This window comes from Crinia signifera, chromosome 5 (genome assembly GCF_055691185.1).
Source record: "Crinia signifera chromosome 5, ASM5569118v1, whole genome shotgun sequence".
In the NCBI taxonomy this organism is placed as follows: domain Eukaryota; kingdom Metazoa; phylum Chordata; class Amphibia; order Anura; family Myobatrachidae; genus Crinia; species Crinia signifera.
Genome location: NC_139221.1, coordinates 35,013,267 through 35,031,044, shown reverse-complemented (window position 1 = coordinate 35,031,044; position 17,778 = coordinate 35,013,267). Strand labels below are relative to the sequence as shown.

The window sequence follows — 17,778 nt, the reverse complement described above, 5'->3', positions numbered from 1 at the left end:
GAGCGGCATCCAGATAGACAGCCACGTGGTTGACCTCTATTGGCCGAATGCATCTAGTTAGATGACTAACAATAGTCGACAGTGTTTAGATCGACAGTAATGAAAGTTAGACGCAAGCGTTAGATCGACAGGAACGTGATTGACAGTCACAAGGTCAACACGTGTTTTAGACCAACTTGGTTCATACTTTAACATCCAAGTGGGCATAGAGTTAGATTATATTAGTGTGCCGAGCGTAGGGAGGCACCGTGCCCGAAGCATGGTGAGTGTAGTGAGTTGTGCGAGGGGACGTGGTACACTAATTTGGTGTGAACGTTGACCTAGGCACCAAGAAAAAGGTGAAAATCTTCTGTCAACTTCGTAACTGTCATTCTTTAGGCGTCTAACTAGATGTGTCCGACCAAGAGTGCTCGACCACGTGGTTGTAAGATCTAGACACCGTCAATCCGTCATACCAGAACCCTCACAAACAATGAATAGGTTGACAGTCAAAAGGTCATCACCGAAAGGTTGCCACTTGCCAGTCAAAAGGTCAACATATTTTTGGGACTATTTTATACTTGGACTCCGATTTGGAACAGTAAAGGTGCCCTCTACACTAATTGTGGCTCGACGTGCCGCGGGGTCAACATTGACACAAAAACATTGAAAACCGAACATTTGAAAAACTCGTGTCGACATTTTCATGTGTCGACCTTTTGTCAGTTGTGACCTTTTGACCGTCCACCTTTTGTCAACATAGTTTGGCTCATTGTTAGACAGGCCTAGGCAGATATTTTTGGACTGTTTATTATAAATGCACCCATCAGTTCTGGGAACAAGTGACATCACAGTTCCTAGTGAAGTTGTAGGCTGTGTTATCAGCTGACAAAATGCATAAGAGGGACCCGTATCAAGTCTTAGAGAGAGATAAAGTACCACGCAATAAGTTTCCTAAGTTGTGTTCGCAAAGATAGGAGCTGATTGGTTGGTACTTCAGAACTTATTCTGGGCCACACGCAAAACTGTAAAATGAGCAGCTTTGCGTGTGGATTAAGCTCCGCCCCCCTCCTCGCACGCCGAGTTCTCCCGCACGTGTGCGAATGGATGTTTAGCATAAACATCCATTTGCAGCTTGTGTGTGGAGAGGAAATTATTCGATGGTCGTCGATTTCTAGAGCACTCGCAGTCCTAAGACACCTCTGTGGTGTCTTAGGTCTGCGGGCGCCCTGTCCGGGAAGCAGGCAGGCAGCTGACATCCAGTGACGTCAGCTGCCGCCCCCCCCCCCGCACTCGCATCATCGTGCAATCACCATGGGAATGACCAGCATTTTCATGAGAACGCCCATGAAACGCTAGACCGCCACCCCACGCCCCCCCAAGGCGCTCTGCTAGGTGTGCACGGGACGACGAACAAGCAGTTCGCCACACCCATTCGCACGAAGCGTCTGCACATGTACACATATGTAACATTGCTCCCACATGCGAACGTGTGGGGTGAGAGAACCAACCCGAATAACCTCCTTTATCTCTAAGGCTTGATACGTGTTCCCCTTAATCTGCTATGTCGAAGTGATTTAATCAGACCCAATCATTAAAAACCTTCAATTAGAACCCATATATTTAATGTGTTACAACAGGCTGTATTAGCAGAACACTTATTAACCCAATGTACAGTATGCATCAGAGAGAGAGAGAGAGAGAGAGAGAGAGAGAGAGAGAGAGAGAGAGAGAGAGAGAGAGAGAGAGAGAGAGAGAAGAACAGAGAGGCAGCACACATGGTGTAATGGTTAGCATTGCTGCCTCACAGCATTAAGGTCATTGGTTTGGTTCCTGCCATGCCATATCTGTGTGGAGTTTGTATATTCTCCCCAGGCTTTGTGGGTTTCTTCCGGGTACTCCAGTTTCCTCCCACACTCCAAAAATATACTGGTAGGCCAATTGACTCCCAACAAAATTAACCCTAACTTGAATATGTGCGTGAACATTAGAAATATAGATTGTAAGCTTCACTGGGGCAGGGACTGATGTGAACTTATATTCTCTGTAAAGCGCTGTGGAATATGTGTGCACTATATAAGTATCTAGTAATAATAAATACATATATGTGCTTCACAGGCTTCCTTCACCCAGACCAAGGAGTGGTTCACAATAGCAAAACAAAGGGACCTCACCACAACCACAAATTCCATTTCCCGCCCCATCCCCTGGGGACCAGAAAACAGCAGCACTACATTGTTTCCCGAACATAATAATCATCAAGGTAAGTAGCAGCACCTGCCCCCTGCATACAAACCACAGGGTACCTAGTGCTGGGTGTGGTATAGCACACCGACAGACGGGATCCCGACAGTCATTAGCCCGACGTTGGGATCCCGACTGCCCGGACTCAGACAGTGGGGGGAGCACAACGAAGCCCCTTGCAGGCTCGTCACGCTGCGGGCACAAAGGCTTGCTATGCTCGTCACCTATTCTATTCTCCCTCTATGGGGGTCGTGGAGCCCCACAAGGGAGAATAGTCGGTGGCCGTCTGGATCCCGCGTGTCAGGGTTTTAACAGTTGGGATTCCGATGTTGGTGTAATGACTGTCGGAATCCAGACTGGCTGTCAACCATCCGGCACCCCCTAGTGCTCCTACTCTGGAGGCCTGTTGGTCCGCCCAGTGCAAATCCCCACTCCTCCTCTTCTTAGAAGCCGCTTCCACCACAACCGTGCCCTTTAATCTGTGGAGAGGAAACGCTTTATAGCCACACTGCTGCAGGTTCACTCTGTCAGACCGAACCCATTAGTGGCACATCGCGGGATGTGTTGGTCCGATCCGCAGGTGTGTGACAGTGGTGAAACACCGCTGTCACACACCTATGTGCAGCACAGGGCGGGCAGCAGTATCCGTGCGGTGGCTGGGAACTAAGTAGCGCTATTTGCCGGGAAAACACTGGCTGGATGCTGATTCACTGAATCTCAGCCAATCAGCGTCTGGCCAGTGGTTTCAAATTCAGCAGCGCTTCCTGCACTGCCGCCTGGCGAATAGCGCTGCTTAGTTCCCATCCACCGCACGGACCCCGCTGACTTACTGCCCAGCGCTGCAGGGATCCCGCTGCCCACCCCACGCCGCAGGGACCCTGCTGCCCAGCCCGCGCCGCACGGACCCCTCTGAGCTTCTGAGCTAACAATCAGTTCAGGGGCACTCCCATGACACACTCTCATCTTGTCACCTCTCTGTCATTGCTAAGGAACGTCCAACACATTTCAAATACACTTATGCATTCATTTAAATTGAACATGTGTAGTACATAAAAAAAATCACTCAGTTGTGTCATTGGGGAAAAAAAGTTTCTATTGCTTATATATTGTTTTCTCACCCTGGGCCTGAACACTAATACATTTGCAGCGGTGTTCCTTTATGCAACTAATGCGCAAAATGCTGCTGCTGAAGCCGCCTAGATGTTACATAGTTACATAGTAGGTAAGGCTGAAAAAAAACTTGCGTCCATCTAGTTCAACCTGGTATAGATATCCATTGCTGATTTGGTAGGTTCTGATATTTTACAGACAAATTATATTTCTTATTTGTACCCATGGATGTTTTTTTCCAGTAAATGTTTGTCCAACTTCGCCTTGAACGCATTTAATGAGCCAGCCGTTACCACCTCTCTGGGAAGAGAGTTCCAGAGTTTGACTGTTCTGACCGTAAAGAAATTCTTTCTACTAGCTGAATGAAATCTTTTTTCATCTAATCTATACTCATGCCCTCGTGTCCTAGATTCCTTTCTAGTAGAAAAGAGGGTGTGTGACAGTTCCTTATATTGGCCCTTGATATACTTGTACATGTTGAGCATGTCCCCCCTTAAACGTCTCTTTTCTAATGTAAATAGTCCCAAATTGCTTAATCTCTCCCCGTAGCTTAAATTCTCCATTCCCCTAATAAGCTTTGTTGCTCGCCTTTGGACTTTTTCTAATTCTATGATGTCCTTTTTATAGTGTGGGGCCCAGAACTGTACTCCGTACTCTAGGTGAGGTCTCACCAATGCTTTATATAGTGGCATAATTACCCTTGAGTCCCTAGTTTCCATTCCCCTCTTAATACATGCCAGAATTTTGTTGGCCTTCTTTGTAGCTATATTACAATGGGCACTACATCCTAGTTTGCTGTCTGATGTATTGTGGCACTGCAAATCCAGCAACTGTAAACCGCCTGAGTTACCCCATCATCGCACACAATGGCTGCGGGAACCTAGGACCCTATTCTGGTTACGGCGGCCAAACGTATGTACGTTCCGTATCAGCGTACGTTTGCCGTACGCGGCCGTTGAGCGAAAGTCCACCCACAAAACAGCCGCATACGGACGGTCACAAACACCGACAAAGGGGAGTGGCGTACAATTGAGCGTACGCCAACGTACACGGACGGATCACCCCTTAGACTCCGACAACTGGCATACAACAGAGCGTGCGCCACCGTTTACGGACATCTCTCGTCCGTCTTCCCACCGACTTCTTGCGGCTATCTGAGCGTACGCCACCGTGCACGGACGGGTCTCTATTGTTTTCAATGGAAAACTCAGCGTATGTCACCGATCGTGAGAGTGAGCGTACGTCCGTGCATGGTGGCATACCCTTCACATATATGGCCCTCATAATCTAGCCTTTCAACTATGATTAAGCCAATTAAATGAATTATTCTAATTGTTAATCAATTATTGTTTTCTATTACCTCAATTGTCTACCTTAATGAACAGCCTAAAAATAGTAAATTTTAACCCTCCTTACATGTATATATTTTATGTTCTAATGTTGCATTTTAATCACTATCTATGTGTCCCCACATTGCAATTTACTTTTAAATAAAGTTATGTTGGTGTTTGTGTGTATGTACTAAATTATGTTCATAATTAGTGTGAATTTTTAACATGTATACCTACCCTGATGTTATGTGTGATATTGTAATCTTACCACATTAAACATTCATGCATTTTGACTACGTGTTATTTAACTCAAAAACACACACATTCACACAGCAATCGTTACCCCTCACCTCAAATTACAAATATAAGTTACCTTACACATCTGTATGTACCTGCCCTTACAAACCCTATAACATATTTCTGATTTAAAACACATGCAACTTCTAACTGAACATAACCTTTTTTTTTTTTGTAAACATAATAATTAAAAAAAAAAATTAAAGGAGGGCCTCCAGTCGGCCAAACAGGAGATTTAAATACAAAAGGGTGAGGAAAATTTCACATAAAATCTGGGCCATATCTTCCTGGTGCTGTTCAGTGTCTGTAGTGAAGGGGAAAAAAAAGTATATTGATTATTTAATATACACAAATGTTTGTTGTATTTGTACATAATAAGAAGTTGTGAGTTATGTGTGAAGGCCACATACATTTTTCAACTACATGGAAGAAGGGTATGCTGTAAACACAGTACTAAAAACTAATATGTTAACACACACATACTGTTCATATTACATAACATTAAATAAATTCCTCCTTCTTGGATGAATGTATGCTGTATCCCAATTGGTAGTTTTTTTTGGGGGGGGGGACTCACCTCTAACCTCACAATTAACCTGTTCTATTTAAGGGTAATGACATTGTTGGGGCTTAAGCACTCCTTACTAATTAAAATTTAGGACATTGCTGTACAAATTATAGGCCTAAAGCTATGTTTGTAAAGCATGCATCTGCATGGCCTCACACACTATTAACAAAACAATCTATAAATTTATGTTGCACATCATGCTGGGAAGTGGAGTTACACAACACCTGGACCCACATAACTACAACACCACTAATGTCGGATATGTCATTGGATGTACTGTTATGTCAATTATTCAAGGGGTGAGGCATGGCCACACTCAAAAAACCCACCAAGGGGACCCTTGTTCCTGGAGGACAGGCCACACCTCATGGTCGACCTGCAGTGATATGTTGCAACTAATGATGATGTTGGATACACATATGTGGTTGTTGTGATTGTTTTTGTGTAGAAATGTGTAGGTAAACATTAGGCACATTATTTACTTATGGCTAGATGACACATTCTGCTCGCCGCTGGTTGGGTGTCCGGTGGTTGGGGGGGTCAGGAGCAAGTGGGATGGGATTGGAGTTGGGATAGAGGCATTGGTTTGGAGTGGGGATTGGAGAGGTTTGGGTGTGGGTGGTGGGGAGGTGTAGGGTGGTTGGAAATGGGGTGGGGAGGGGGTGAGGGTAGGGGTATGGGAGTGGCTGGTGGATGGGGAGGTTGATATAGGGTGGGATCCAGCAGGCCCCAAAATTTCCTCCTCTTCAGCATCTTCCTCCGCCTCCTCTTCCTCCTCCGGCCCTTCCTCTGCCTCCTCTTCCTCCTCCGGCCCTTCCTCTGTCTCCTCTTCCTCCTCCGGCCCTTCCTCTGCCTCCTCTTCCTCCTCCGGCCCTTCCTCTGCCTCCTCTTCCTCCTCCGGCCCTTCCTCTGCCTCCTCTTCCTCCTCCGGCCCTTCCTCTGCCTCCTCTTCCTCCAGAGGGCCTTCCTCCGCCTCCACCTCCACTTCCTCCTCCGGCCCTTCCTCTGCCTCCTCTTTCTCCTGAGGGCCTTCCTCCGCCTCCACTTCCTCCTCTTGGGCTGGCTCCTCCCGTGCTGGCAGCTCCCGGGCTGCCTCCTCCCGGGCCATGCGTGCCCTTGCGCGTGCTGAAATGTTCATGTTGATGGCATTGCAATCAAAGGTTTGGTTTCATAAATTTGGGGGACAATTTTTTTTTACATTAGGCATGCTCATAACCTTACAAATTATCATTTCAGTTATATTTAATACATTAATCATGCTAAATGATTGATATGCTACACCCAAAAACAGAGGGACTACATACACCCACCATATACCCCCCCTATACACCCCCTATACACCCCATATACCCCCCCTATACACCCCCTATACACCCCATATACCCCCCATATATACCCCTCATATACACCCCCTATACACCCCATATACCCCCATATACACCCCCTATACCCCCCATATACACCCCCTATACACCCCATATACCCCCCTATATACACCCCCTATACACCCCATATACCCCCATATACACCCACATACTCATGCACATGTTTTAAAACTATAGAACTCAATGCTACAAAACGCATACAGATTTGAAATTTATATACTTACATCGGGCAATATGGCGCCGAATGGCGCATAGCAGATGTGGCTGCCTCCGCTGCAGCTCAGACCAGCGCCACTGAACCTGCCCCAGGTTTTGGCGGACGCCGGTCCTGCGGTAGATTAAGCAGCGGGCAGCGTTATATGCCCGCCGCTTAACTGCATTGGAAAGATATGGGCCCCATTACTTGGACCAAGGCCAGCAGCTCCATATTGCTGAAGGGGGTAGCCCTTGGAGAAAACATATTGGCAATGGCACAGTTATTAATTGCAGATACATTTATAACTTTGGGTGGTTGCTGATTGGTCTAAAAGCGAGTTTTTTTATTAATAACTTTATCAATCCATCTTGCATTAACAATATGTATGCGAATAAAAAATTTTGCCGACCGTTCCGATATGCAAACCATAACATACATTATGCTTTCAATGTAGAGAGACGTACTGTATATACAGTGTGCGAAAAATAATACACGCAACCATCTACTAATACATACGCTGATAACAAGGCACATACAACATGTTGGTGTATGACACATTTATCCTCATAACAAATGTAAGGAAAGCATTGTAATGTTGGTATGTTTATACATTTGTGTTAAAAAGCATACATGTACTCCCAACAGAGACCACCTGAAAACACTCATCATTGGAATAACATGTGCACACATTTCACCATGTAGCACACAATGGTCAACAACCTGTGTATGTGCATGTACAGGTGAATGCTCAGGTGCGTTGAGACCAGCGTAATTTCCGCGGTCATAAACGTGGAAATTATCGGCGGGAAATATCGGTGAAAATTAGCTACTACATTGCGGTAAAAAATATACGCACCCTTGATCCAGGCGGGAAATTAACATATAAATATCCAGTCAGATGCTGGCCATAATTGCTGCAAACATGTCTGAGTCAGATGATTCCGCAGCTGAGGACGCCCTACGAAGAGCACAAGCAGAATCCATGCTTGAAAGTTTGAGGCAGAGGGAGCAGGAGCGGAGAAGGAGGGCCCAAGACCAAGGGGGTCCCTCACTACCAACGCCACCAGCTCCACAAGGGCCAAGCAACCAGCTACAACAACAGGTAGCATCTCTCCAAACATGTGAGACCCAGCAGGTGCATGGTGAGGAAACTGGGGCCACCAGAAAACGACCTGCACTATCTAGGATGGTGCAGGATACCACCACCAAAAAAAGAAACCCTGCATTTCTAGAGGCAGAATTGAGCATTTTAGTTCCCAGGGCACGAGAATGGATAGAATTGCCAACCAGGAAGCCGGGTGCCAGTGCAAGAAAAAACCTTTGGGAGAAGATCACAGAGGAAGTGAACCAGGTGTCAAAAGTGGAAAGAGATATGGCATCAGTGAAGAAAAGGCAAGTGTGTTGCTCCCCCTGATAATGTCATATGTGTGTACATATGTTACATGTATGTTTTGATAGTAATAGGAAGGTGTGTTTGTAGATATTGCTACACTTCAATGTCACATGTGAACACAACAATGTCTAATAACCCACATTTATATATGAAACATGCACCATTGGTGTGATGTGAGGTCATGGGCACACTTCTGCTCATGTGAAGTATGTGATGGGACAACAGAAAGTGTGTAGTTGTTAAAGAGTTGTAACAAGTTCCAGATGATGCTACTGAAACAAGGATGTGAAAACTGTGCACATGTAGCTGGTGTGAAACTACACATCCCAGCATGTCTTCCCATAGTTAAATAACTCCATATTATCAACACTGTCAAGCTATGGTGGGATGTGTAGTTTCAACATAAGCACCAAAAACAAAAGGTCACACACACTAGGAAATGTAACGTAGTCAAGATGTTCACTAGCACAGTGGTGCACATATCTCATGGTGATATTTGTATGTTTTAACTTGTAGGTGGTCAGACTTTAAAACTACCCTGAAGAGGAAGATGACTGACCGGTACAACCACAGCATGTCCATCGGGAGGGGGCCTATCCCAGAGAACTTGGAATATACCCCCGTGGAGGAGGAGGCCTTGGATGTAATTGATGTTGCCGAGGTCAGGGGGATATCCAATATGGATAGTGAGCTCCCGGTGGAGGTTTTTGCTGCTGCTTTTGATGGTAAGTCACAGTAATGCATTGTATTTGGGTAGAGAGATTTTTTTGTGTATGTGATGGTGACATTGTTTTCAATTATTATCCTAGAAGAAGCAGGACCAGCTGATCAACCGGCAGCATCTTCCTCTTCAGAGCCACAGGTGGAGCAAGTGGTCCAGCCTCCACCAACACGCCACCTCCCGCCACAGGCCACATCTGATGCCAGGTGGATCGAGATGCTGGACAAGATCCGGCAGCAAGGGTTGGAGGCTGCAGGCCGTCAGCAGCAGTTTGTGCTATTCATGGGGGATTGGAAGGAGAGCAACACCCAGCAGTTTGAGGCCATGCAACGCCAGATTGACATTCTGGCGGCTGGCATGCAAAGCATTGCCCAACAACTCAGCCGCCAGAATGACATTCTGGCGGAGCTGCTGACCACCGCCAGGTCCCTAAGGGACAATCTCCCATCTGCTGGGCCACCCCAAGCTGCTCCCCAATCTTCCACCTCTGCTGACCCTCCTGTGTCCACTAGGGGAAGAGGGTGCAAGCCTTCAGTGCCAAAGGCCCCTGTCCCCAAGGCCCCATCCAAAAAGGGGAAAAAAGGGCCAAAAGAATGACACCTGGGTCACTTCCTTTGTGTTTGGGCCCCAAATTTTTAAATTGCACTGGACATCCACTTCCTGAGTTGGCCATCTATCCATTTTCGTGCCATGGGCATTAAAGTCCTTATTTTGACCTCTAGAAATGCAGGTTTTATTTTTGGTGGTGTGTATCATGCTTAGTATTCTCCCTGGTTGTTGCAGGTCGTATTCTGGTGACCACATTTCTTTCACCATTGCATTTGCAGGGTATAACATGTTTGGAGATATGCAACCTGTTGTTGTTATTTTTGACAATATGTTATATTTAATTTTTCTTTCTGAAATTAAATTGTGAACTAAGCTGTGATGCTGAAAAGCAAATACATTTATTTTAAGAATGAAAACACAATTGTTGTATGTGTAATTTCTTGTGTGAAACAAATAATACATTTATGTGTACTTACTGACCAGGGTTATTTTTGTGCATTTATTGAAGTGTTGTAGAAGTTTCCTATGTGTAACCCTCTCCATGGCCATTCACATGTTCATATCCAACTTTTCCCAGCTAATTAGTTTGTGTCAGCACATGTGCAGAGCAACTTAATAGGTGAGAAAGCAGTTTGTGTGCAGGTGAGGTAGCTCCTACATTAGTAGGTAAAAGCAGGTCCAGAACAATGATCTCGTCATGGAGTGGGTGAGGTAGGCAAACAGGGATCAAAATGTACATTTGTGTAGGAATGCATATGTGTCCTCCCTAAAAAAACAGTAATGTCTTGGTACAGGTATGTTAAAGATGTGTGAGTCGAACAAACATGATGAAATTGCTTGTGAACAAACATGTTAACACATTTTCATAAACATGATTTCTCAGTGTCATAAGCAGATGTAGGAATCCTTTGTTAGAGAGATGTGATTGCAATAATGTGATTGTGACATTTTACATCCAGAGTGTAGTAAAATCCAATTCATAGCAGATCAGAAAGTGGTACAGTAATGTATTTTGGGTGCTATACAAAGATTGTGTGCAAAATAGTGGGCATGGGCTGAAAACATTGCAGAAACATCCTTTGTAGGTGTTAGATGTGGTTTATGTATTTGTATCATAAATTCAAAACATATGTTTATTTTAGAGTGAAAACGTTGACATATGTCGACGTGTGTAGATTGAGTGTGCTTCTGTGTAAAGTATAGGAAAACACGTAGTGATTGTGTACAAATATTTTAGAAATATCTACCTTAGCATATATAAGCTGATCTTAAAAATATTATTACCTTAAATAAAACCAACCTTTAAATGTAGAGAAGTATAGAAAGATATGCTTCCAATGTGTTTGAGTGCTGTGTGTGGCTTGCAGGTAGTGAAATAATGGTTTGGACTTAATAGACTGCAGTAATCAGTAATCAGCGTTAATTAGCAGACCCAGCCGTCCGCTCTCATGCGGTATCTGTAGGGGTGGTCTGAGGTGGCGGTTGGCGTCCGCCTGTTTTGTGTCCGAAATGAACGGTGCATTCGCCAATCGAGCGGTAGTAGCAGCGTACATTTTTTGTGCACACCCGCGTGTACGCCCATGTTTACGCCCAGTTTCCCTCATTATTTCGGCCGCTCCCCTCAACACGCCCCTATGCCGCCCACAATGACCGTACTCTTGCAGACAGGTTTTTTCGCACGGAAAGACCCGTCCGAGAGCGTTGTGGAGTCGTCGCGCCTGCGCATTGCAGATGGTACAGATGCGCAGATCAAAAAAAAAAACCGGAACGTACGCGTACGGCCCAGCCGTACAAACCAGAATAAAGCCCTTAGATCCTGGCACCTTGTGTTCTGCATATGGGATCCTAGTTGTCAGCTGAGATGAACCAACTTAGGGGGGGATTCAGCCCTGTTCGCAGGGCTGACACTTTTTGAGTAAGGGGCCTCCCCTGTGAGCATCTGCGTGCAAAGAGGGGGGGGAAATCCACTTACCTTTGAATGGATCCCCCTCCCATATGCAGCACTGTGTAAGTCGATAGTTACTTGGCACTGCGATGGCCATGGGGAGATCCCAACAGCTGTGCCCATCTGTGTTTTTGTGCAGCACTTGGAGTGCCACCCACAAACGCCATCCCGCTGTCAATAAGCCAGCATACAGCCTGTGATCACAGTCCGTCACTGCCTGTGGCCGCACGAGGGGCAGTGCGGATCGAATCGGAACTGCGATCATGGCTGAAACTACTCCATAGTCGACAAGCTTGTTTTTCCTCAGCCACCGTTACCTTCCCCAAATGGTCCCTGTCCCATAATTTTTAGAAGAAATCCTCACTATAAGATACCATTGTGTGTGCCTAGGGTGATAATCGCTCAGGTCTATAAGCATTACGTACAACAATGAATTAGGCCCCATATTCACTAAATATTATTAGCTCTAATTATTTATTTATTTATTTATTTATAAAGCTAGCCCAAGTATTCCAAGTACCCATGATGCAACACTTCACCAGCTGACTAATAATGCATGGTCTCCTAAACCGGACAAAGGGCGCAAGATCTCAATGCAAGATACTCAGGATGAGGACGAGTACTCCGTATCTATCGCGGTTTCTCCAACTCCGAGCCCAGTAAGACTTTATGTTGAGCCAAAACAAGAGCAGCTGTTCGGTGCTGAAAACGGGGTAAACCCCGGGAATAATATTCAACACAGCACTCAAGACCCTAAAGTTCCCGTCTTCCCAACCATTGAGGACTTTGCTTTTTATTATGTTGATTGTGTCATGAAATCGGCAGCCTCCAAGGTGAATGGTGAAATATTAGAGAGGGGTGAAGACGAAGTTGATGTCTTTGAGTTATCGGAGGTGGCAATCCAGACTTTACCGAAAATGGCCGCATCTTCCATTGGCTCTGAGAGGACCATCGAGGAAGAAATTGGCGTCTCCGAATCTGAGAGCGAACAGGAAGTTCCGGATATAGCGCAGAGTAATAAGGACTGTTCCCATATCCGCAGCCGGAAACAATTTGAGAAGTTTAAAGCGTTTCTTGAAGGAACCTCTGGGGAGAAAGTGATGTTGTTGTGGATGGACATCGAGAGGTTGAAAGCGATGAAGGACATGAAAAGAAAACAGAGGTTTGTCTACTTTTCCATATAATAACAGATCTATGATGCTTAGCGAGCCCATAGACACTGCCCAGCCTCATTACTGCATTCTGCCTACACCTCCATAGGCCGCCCACAGAGTCAGCCTTCCATGACCTAGAGTAACATGCAGCTAATACAATCGTCCGAGTTGTGTGGATCTCACATGATACATCTATGTTTTGCCTGTGTAAAATAATAATAATATAATATATAACTATACTTATCATTTTATTTCTAGCCATGTTAACAGGATGAAGAAACTGTACCTGGTGGCAACCAGTAACCATTATCTCTCCGCTGAAGTCCTGATGGGTCTGGGCTTTCTAGACACAAATCAGTGGAATGAAAACAGTCTACAGAGAGCTCAGAGTGGAATAGCCAGAGCGCTGCTGCTGTACTGGTAAGAAGAGATGCCTAGTTACGTGTGCGTGTAATTCTGTACTCCACATGTATGCCTAATGTGAGATTACTGTGATCCTATCGCATGAAGCTGTATGATATTACTGGCTCTGAGTTAGATGCACATGTGCCGTGACAGCCTATTTACTAGCATATGGTAATGTCATACTCTGCCCATGTATGCCAAACACCCATGTGTCTGTATGTTCAGTGCCATCATACCCATTTCGATACTCCAATGACAATTCTATTAGCGGGACAGTTCCTGGCCAGAAATGGCTACTTTATGTAAAGCATGCCTCCTAATTTTGGCAGGATAGTCCTGTTTTTTGGGCCTCATCCCGCTGTCACACCCTCGGGTCCCGGTGTCCCTCGGTGAGTTGGAAGGCCCCCTCTCACTTGCTGCTCTTAGCAGAGAATTGCAGCATGTAATACACAGTGTGTAGTCACTGTTAGAGAGGAAACCTGTGATCGCAGCACTTCCTGTGAGGCCACGCCCCCTAATCACAAGGCCACACCTGCAACTGCCCCACTTCCAACCTGGGTAGAGTTTGGAGATACAATACAGTGGGGCAGATGTATTAAGCCTGGAGAAGAGATAAACTGGAGATAATGTGGAGATAACTTGGAAGAGATAACGCAATAGCCAATCAGCTGTGTTTGAAATATGACAGTTTAGATCTGATTGGCTGGTGCCTTATCTCCTTCCACTTTATCTCCAGTTTATCTCTTCACCAGGCTTAATACATCTGCCCCAGTATGTGCAAAGAGTGGGCCCAATCAATCTGCCCACATTTGAGGCCTATATCTATGTACCCAGGGCCGTTTCTAGAGGCGTACAAGCCGTGCAGCAGCCCGGGGCGCCGCACGGCTTGTCTGCCTCGGTTAGACAGCCAGGGCGCCCAGCCCCGCTAAGTTCCCTTATCCTCCCGGTTTTTGCCGGGTCCTGGCCAAACATCCAGTCTGCGCATGCGCGTCCCGACGCGATGTTTGACATTATCGCAATATTTAAAAGCCGGCCGCCGCAATATCATGTGTAGGCAGGGGTTAAAGTGAGCCGGAACGGGGCGGAACTGCGTTCCGTCAGTTTCATTTCGGAGGTGGAACGGTTCCGCCTCCGTCCGCTCACCTTGCCCTGCTGACTTGAGGGCAGGGTAGTAATGAATGATGAGTACGGTGTCTCAAGCGAGGAACAAGCGGGGCAGCCATCTACAAACAGCACCAACTGTAGAGCCAATCGGAGTTTGTTTACTGGCCGCGGTGCCCCGTGATTGGCTGCTGAGTGGCCGAGCGGCATTGCCATTACATTTGAAATGGCAGCAGTATGCTGCTCTAGTATGTCCAGCTGTCTCCATCACCCCGGGCACCTACACTTTCTTACCTGATGCCTGACCTGAGGGCTGATGTCCGGGACCTCTGCTGTAAACAAGCGGAGCAGGAATCTGACAGGACCTGATTTATCACTATGGACAGCTTCCCCGTGCCGGCAGATCTACACTGTGCAGGTTAGATCTGCTAGAAGAGACCCCACTGTTGAAGCGCAGGTACAGCTAAGGTAAGGCTGCGCTGCTGTCCCAATCATACTGTATGTGTACACACTTGATGTAGTTCCTTCCCATGTGTTCTGATGTTATGGCCACATACAAATCCCCTGAGAATAGTCATGTTGGTGACTGGGAGCTGTCCCCACATGCTGCCTGCAGCATGTAAAGCCCCGCCCCCTCACGGACATTATTCCGGGTGTACAGTATTATTTTAAACTGCAGGGGGGCCTGTTGCCACCAGACCTAATGCTAACAGAGGCAGTGTTCTCTTACACAATCTCTCTGCCCCCTCTTTCTCTCCCTGACATTCTACTCTGCTGCCCTCATTCATTCTCTCTCTCTCTATCCACCCCCCCCCCCCCCCTCATTCCTGGCAACTCAGTCCCTCTCCCCCTGACAAACTACCCCCCCCCCCCCTCTAGTGAGGAAAGGCGCACTCACACAGCCGGGTAAGGGTTCAGGGAGGGAGGGGGAAACCCACTGCACATCGCCAGTCTTCGCTTTAGCGTTAATAATCGCATATGTTAATGCATATGCGATTATTAACTATGCGAATGCCGGCGATGTACAGCGGGTGTTATTAGTGAATCCCGCCCAATGTGAGTTGTAATCTCCCTGAAACTATTTTTCAAAAGTAGGCAAGTATGAGAGAGACAGACCCAGAGACAGAGTGAGTTTGGCACTGTGGGGGCATATATTTGTGTCACTGTGGGGGCATATATTTGTGTCGCTGTGGGGGCATATATTTCTGTCGCTATGGGGGCATATATTTCTGTCGCTGTGGGGGCATATATTTCTGTCGCTGTGGGGGCATATATTTCTGTCACTGTGGGGGCATATGTGTGGCGCTGTGGGGGCATATATTTCTGTCACTGTGGGCATATATTTCTTTCACTGGGGGCATATGTGTGGCGCTGTGGCGGCATATATTTCTGTCGCTGTGGGGGCATATATTTCTGTCACTGTGGGGGCATATGTGTGGCGCTGTGGGGGCATATATTTCTGTCACTGTGGGCATATATTTCTATCACTGGGGGCATATGTGTGGCGCTGTGGGGGCATATATTTCTGTCACTGTGGGGGCATATATTTCTGTCACTGTGGGGGCAAATGTGTGGCACTGTGGGGGCATATTAGTAACGGCATCAGTTGTGCGGCAGCGGCACATGGGGCATAATGTGTAATGGGCATTACAGTGTGGGGAGTATTGTGTAATTGCCATCACAGTGTAGGGTCTAATCTAATGGGTATCATGGTGTGCGGCGTAATGTGTAATTGTCATCACGGTGTGCGACATAATGTGTAATTGTCATCACGGTGTGTGGCGTAATATGTAATTGTCATCACAGTGTACGGCGTAATGTGTAATTGTCATCACAGTGTGCGGCGTAATGTGTAATTGGCATCACAGATAAATAGAGTATAATGATTTAAGTAGCCTGTCATTGTTTGGCCTTGATCTGTGAGGCATACTAGTTAACTGTGTGGCCTTCAGCCGGCCAACTTAAGTGTGGGAGGTAAATAACAATTCCTGCGGTAACCAGTGTCTGGTCATGCAGGTCGCAAAAGTGTGATTTAAGGTAATTGTTTTCCTGTTAGACCACGTCCTTATAATAAGCCACACCCCCTTTTAAAATTAAGCCACACCCCCTATTTCGGCGCGCGCAATTACTGTCATACCATGTTATGTATTGGGGGGGGGGGGGGCGCATTTTTATTTCTTCGCCCTGGAAGCTAAATTGTCTAGAAACGGCCCTGTATGTACCACATGCCTGATCTGCAGCTTGGTCAGTATGCCGGAATCCACCAGACCCATGTGCAAACTCAAGTGAATTCCATTCAGAGCCCAGCACCATTTTGACGAGACTGATATATATTGGCTGCATTAATAAATATTTCTTTCTTTCCAGGGGCCCTAGGTTTTGTTCTGGGGCTTCAGCCACAGCTAATAATGTTGACGCTGACCTTAGAGTTTGGTACGACCGTCAGCTGAGACCCAAAAGGGATGTGGACCCGTTTGCACAGACTGTAACGTTGCTTCCTCACAGGCCCAAGTCTTGTGTGCCAAGAATCCGCACGTCAAGTTCTGCGGTAAGTGTCCATAATGTATTTCTGCTTTGTCCCCAGGACCAAATCATTCTTCTGTGTTAGGGAAACCAGTAAGAGCGTGAACATCATATAATCTGGCAGCGTCTGTCCCAGTCATGTTGATGTGCAGAAACGGGTGTACTTAGAGAGAAAATCTGTGCATGCATTACATAAGCCATATACAGAAGTCGCAGAGATAGGGTAATATAGTGATAGGACCTGAAGTAATGAACAAGGGGCGGATGTAATGACACTTGAGTTCAGCGGCCATGCGAGATGCCAGCCAAACTCAAATGTTTTTTTTAAAGCAGCAATACTTTTTTTAAAGTACCAACATGAATTAACTTTATACCTCGGAGCCTGCGAGCCGCTTGCTTTGCTGTGAATACACAGAGCGATAATTGAACGATCCCACATGCGCACGTTACGTGTCCGTCCAAAGGCAGCGAGTGTGATTGACACCCTGCGGGCATTTGGGGGCGGTAACACAGAGTTTCCTGGCCATTGGGAGGGAGGGCCGCTAATGCCATCAGCGGCCTCCATCTCCCCGTGGCATTTGCATTTGCACTTACTCGGCGCTTGTGAGCGGGGGGAAAATCATAAGATGGTGAATGATTATCCCTCTGTGTGCACAGCTGCAAGCACGATCGCAGTCCTGCACAGTGGCAGGGTGAGCGCGTTCAGCTGGGCAGCATTTACCTGCTGGTCTGAATCAGGCCCACAATCTCTAGTATCTTGAAATTCAGCTCTAAGCTGGATGTCCCCGGTCTCTCTGTTCTCTAACATTTATCTTCATTTTAATTATTATGTTTTTGTTTTTTTAAACTTTATTTAAATACGCGTTTAAAGAAAAGA

General features: G+C 46.4%; 1 protein-coding gene across 2 annotated transcripts in view; it reads left to right on the top strand.

Annotated features, from left to right (window-relative positions):
* The window catches only part of RGS22 (regulator of G protein signaling 22), a 94,451-nt gene that overhangs the window by 13,288 nt on the left and 63,385 nt on the right, over nt 1-17,778 (top strand). For both annotated transcript variants that reach the window (XM_083186997.1, XM_083186996.1), the window contains exons 7-10: nt 2,098-2,242; nt 12,217-12,880; nt 13,131-13,292; nt 16,746-16,926. In XM_083186997.1, the coding sequence (XP_083043123.1) occupies nt 2,098-2,242; nt 12,217-12,880; nt 13,131-13,292; nt 16,746-16,926 (1,152 nt within the window). The remainder of the gene's footprint in view (nt 1-2,097; nt 2,243-12,216; nt 12,881-13,130; nt 13,293-16,745; nt 16,927-17,778) is intronic.